At 37.3% G+C, this 4223-nt stretch overlaps 1 protein-coding gene across 3 annotated transcripts in view; it reads left to right on the top strand.

Moving 5' to 3' along the window:
* The window catches only part of LOC111869945 (opioid-binding protein/cell adhesion molecule homolog), a 162514-nt gene that overhangs the window by 75154 nt on the left and 83137 nt on the right, over positions 1 to 4223 (top strand). For all 3 annotated transcript variants that reach the window (XM_023861843.2, XM_023861841.2, XM_023861842.2), the window contains exon 2: positions 2069 to 2166. In XM_023861843.2, coding sequence (XP_023717611.1) covers positions 2069 to 2166 — 98 coding nt within the window. The remainder of the gene's footprint in view (positions 1 to 2068; positions 2167 to 4223) is intronic.

Below are 4223 nucleotides of genomic sequence, written 5' to 3'. Positions count from 1 at the left end.
GGGTGGTCTAGTTCGATGCTGTGTTCAGCTACGGCTGACTTGTCCGGATGTTCTAGGCGTAAATGCCGTTGATGTTCTTTCAACCTGGTGTCCACAGAACGGCCCGTTTGCCCAATGCAGACCTTGCCGCACTCGCAGGGGAGTTCCTCCTAAACGTCTGTTAAAACCAAGAATACACGGCGCCAGCTCCCAGAAGATGACTTTCTTCCTTAAATGTTGTTTTGATAACAATAATTAAAAAACAACATCGTGCTTTACAGAAGATTGCACAAAGGAGCCTAACAGCTTCAAAGCTTGCAGATACGATTTTTTTTCCTTGGTCCTACAGCCCCAGTGGGCCTAGGCCTACCTCCATGAACTTCTTCGTTCACTTCGGTTTTTCTAGATCTTACACATTCGGTAGGACTCCTTGGGCGGGTGATCAGCTCGTCGTAAGGCCTCTACCTGTACACAAAGACAGAAAAACGCACACACAAACTAAACATCAATGCCCTGAGTGGGATTCGAACCCACGATCCCGGTTTCCAAGCCAACGAAGACAGTACATGCCTTAGACCGCTCAGCTACCATGACCGGTTGCAGATACGAATACACAATGACAACTTAATTAATTATAGTTATATTTATGATCTTACAGTTACCAGACTTATTACATGATCGAGAAAGGAAACCGTCACAATATTCATATATGTACCTATCGATTCTGCTTGCATAATTTGCATTAATTATTTTTGCGTCCTGTTTTGTCATACGGTCAAGGCAAGAGAAAGCAGTCACTTCCGTACCTCGGTTTCATAACACAACAGAATATAGGATGCAGTAATTTGAGTATTACATTGTGTTATGTGCCTTGTCTGTAATTCGAAGAAGGTGAAGCAACTACTAAGAGAATGACTACAAATATTTTAACTGGTTTTGTAGTTATTCGAAATCCAATTAACAGAATATACATACCTCTACTAATGAATAGTATTTTTCTGTTATCTAGCACACCAAAAAATGGAGCGATTAGTAGCAGAATAACACGAAAACTGAATAACACATGGTATAAAAGTATAATTGATTTATTTCCTAGTACAGTATATAGTCTATTGGAGGTCCTTTACATTCATAGATCTACAGCAAAAGAAGAATAAAATTCTGCAGAACTCGGACTAACAATTAACGTTTATCGAAGCTTAGTGAAATTCATTATCATTTGCAGCTATCAGTTCTTACTTCTGTGGATTTGTATTCAACACTAGCTTCAGAAGTCATGTATGTATTATGGGAGGGGGTGGGTTTCCCCATGCACTTAGACCAGTTATTGGTCCATTGTGCGTCCCCCTGTTAATTTATACTGCCGCCATACCCTACCGGTAACGGTGCGTGCCATCAGCCCCCGTAGAGCCAATGAGGTCGGCCCCCGGTCCCTTGATGCTTCCCCCATCCACCAGAGGCATTGGAGACTACTTTGGCGGGAAAGGGCCTGTAATTTAGCTCAGAGGTCTCTTTTACGTGCCGTAAATCTACGACACGGGACACACGGCTTAGAGTCCCTCCCGAAGGACTTGTTCCCTGAATTTTTCCGCCCTTAAAAATTCCACTATCTCCGCCAGGTTTGAACCCGCGTACCTTGAGTCATGAGGTGGGAACGTTACCCCTAGACTACGGAGGCCGCTTAGAAGAAATCATAGTAAAGCATCACAGACACAGTGAACCCAAGAGACGTCCATCGCTTTACAAATATGCTCTGAGATACAACTAGGTTAGGGCGAGTGTGGGACAGATCACTGGGGGGGAAATATCTTAAATAATTGGAAAATATTTATAGAACATTCCGAGGGAGATATGACTAGGAAGGGTAAAACCGCGAGATGGCGAATTGTGTCAGGTAATTATTTCGAAAATTATCATCTCTCTTTGCTTCAGCCAAGTATGAAATATAACAACAAACTTCATGTCTTGGCTTTTCGAAGTGGAGGATTAGTTGAGTAGCCTTTTAATTTCCTCTATACAAGAACCTCTTAATTCGACTGAATGTCGAGTACAATAAGACCAAGTGTAATTGAAATGTGTTCACTTTCAGATGTACCTAAATTCGGTGAGCTGATAAACAATGTGACCGCCTCAGTGGGCCGAGAAGCTACTTTGGCCTGCGTTGTAGACGACCTATCTACATACAAGGTAGAGTAGTACTTAACTGCAAATTACTTTATTCCTCAAATAACATTAGTTAACAGCCGAAAAGTAAATTTTGCCATGTACCATATTATCGGAATGTTTAGAGTGAAATTAATTAGTTATTTTCTAGATGAATTTGAGTGGCCAGGTCCATATTTTTTTTTCTGTTTATACTGTATTTTCCTTATAAACCCATTTCCAGAATTATTATTTTGTAACTGAACCCTTCTAACTTCTCGCGAATTTTAGCACATTGTACAGTCAGAATCAAAAACTGTAGGCTGGCTTTTGACAGTGAAAGAATATCAGCAGAGGCCCATATAAATTTTGCAGTTTTCACTTTCGGAGTTCATGATATCTGGAATTGTCTCATACCAAAATTACTTACTCATATCAGTTTATTACCACATTCCGGTTCACCGCAAGACATTAAAGAGATTTACGACGATTAATACACAATTTTTCTTACATTGTATAATTCAAATCCGAAGTCAGTTCTAAAAGTTATGCATAACGGATGGAACGCGTAGGATTACTGGGTTTATGGACTTCGTTTTTCGTCTATTATTCGTAACAGAATATGTTTCGACTATGTATTCGTTCCCATTTTTAAATGAAAAAATCTGAATCATTGAAAACTCTGAACGTCAGTCATCTACACGTGCACCTGAACGTTCATCTATGATTAGATACTGTTCATCGGAGAGAGAATTTGAAATAACAATAGTAGATATATCCATAAAGGATTGAAATTGAGATAGGAGACTAGATTCTATTATTATAGACTCGTTTCTGCGTGACGAAGTTTAGAGCTATTAGCGAAACGCAGCGTTGGTTTATTGATAAGTAAGTTTATTTTAGCCATTGTGAGTAATTTAAAAGTCCGAATTTGAAAAACGTAGAATTTCAAGAAGTCGATTATATTAAATTTAAATTACAAAAATGCTTATCGGAATTTATAGTCTCACAAAATTTGTTCAGTTACATACATACAGTTACTTCTATATTGTCGCAGTGAGCACTTTTATTTTCCTCAGTCTTTCTCTTCCTATAAAATTATTTCACACTAGGTAAAAGGGACGTGGTTAAATTACTCCAAAAATATAAATCTCATGCAGTTTTAAAAATTGTTTTGTTGGAAATTTGGAGCTCACATTTAAATATATGAATATAATATAAAATGTTGAGGCCTCTTAGAATATGAATGTCTAACCGTCATATTTTATGGTTTAGTTTAAGTATCCGTAAGCGCTTTTAATGCAGTTCATGGTTAGTATGAGTTAAAACTTCAATCTGTTAGTCTTTACATCATATAAACTTTGCCTTATTGCAGATGAGACGAAAGATTGTGGAACTAGTAATACCTCTTACTGAAAGATGTTCATGTAGCTCTAAATGATCTCTTAAAATTTATCCTAGATTTATAGACGTCATTTAGACTGCCGTAATGTCATGGGAATCCCCTACATCATCCAATGGATTAAGTAGGTAATTGTTCTTGTAGATGCATGGTGTCTGGGATAAAATTGTTATGGGCAATTCAAGTTGCAATAAAATATTTCACATAACTTTTATTCTGCTTCTAGAAAGACGAAAAGAAAAATACAAAACACCTGAAAGTTACTGGAACCATAGGATTTATATCAATGGATTTTTACGTTATACTGGTGACTTTTGTGATGAAAGCACATTGAAGTGAAGGGTAATGTCGAAATGATTCCTGAATCACAAATTGTTTTTAAAAGATTTTCTCAGAGATCCAGTCCAGTTTTCCAGACTTCATAAATTGTGCTCCACAATTTTTATTATTTTTTATCATACATTCACTTTTCAAAATTTCTCATTAAACATGACCCGAAAACACCCAGGTCAATAAATAGGTCCGGCAGAAGTTTCTTTCGTTTCAGACTCCTTTTGATCCAATGGAAAATTTAATTAAGTATAGTAGGAAATTATTAATTTCATGGAATTCTTTTCTTCTAACAGATTTCCTTGTGACTAATTTGTGCCATCTGTAGGTTTGTGTGTAGATCTGTATATACCACGTATATATATATGGA

The sequence above is a fragment of the Cryptotermes secundus genome, unplaced genomic scaffold, assembly GCF_002891405.2.
Source record: "Cryptotermes secundus unplaced genomic scaffold, Csec_1.0 scaffold979, whole genome shotgun sequence".
Classification (NCBI taxonomy): Eukaryota; Metazoa; Arthropoda; class Insecta; order Blattodea; family Kalotermitidae; genus Cryptotermes; species Cryptotermes secundus.
Note: the sequence above shows the minus strand (reverse complement) of the source record. Positions and strands in the feature narration are given on the sequence as shown.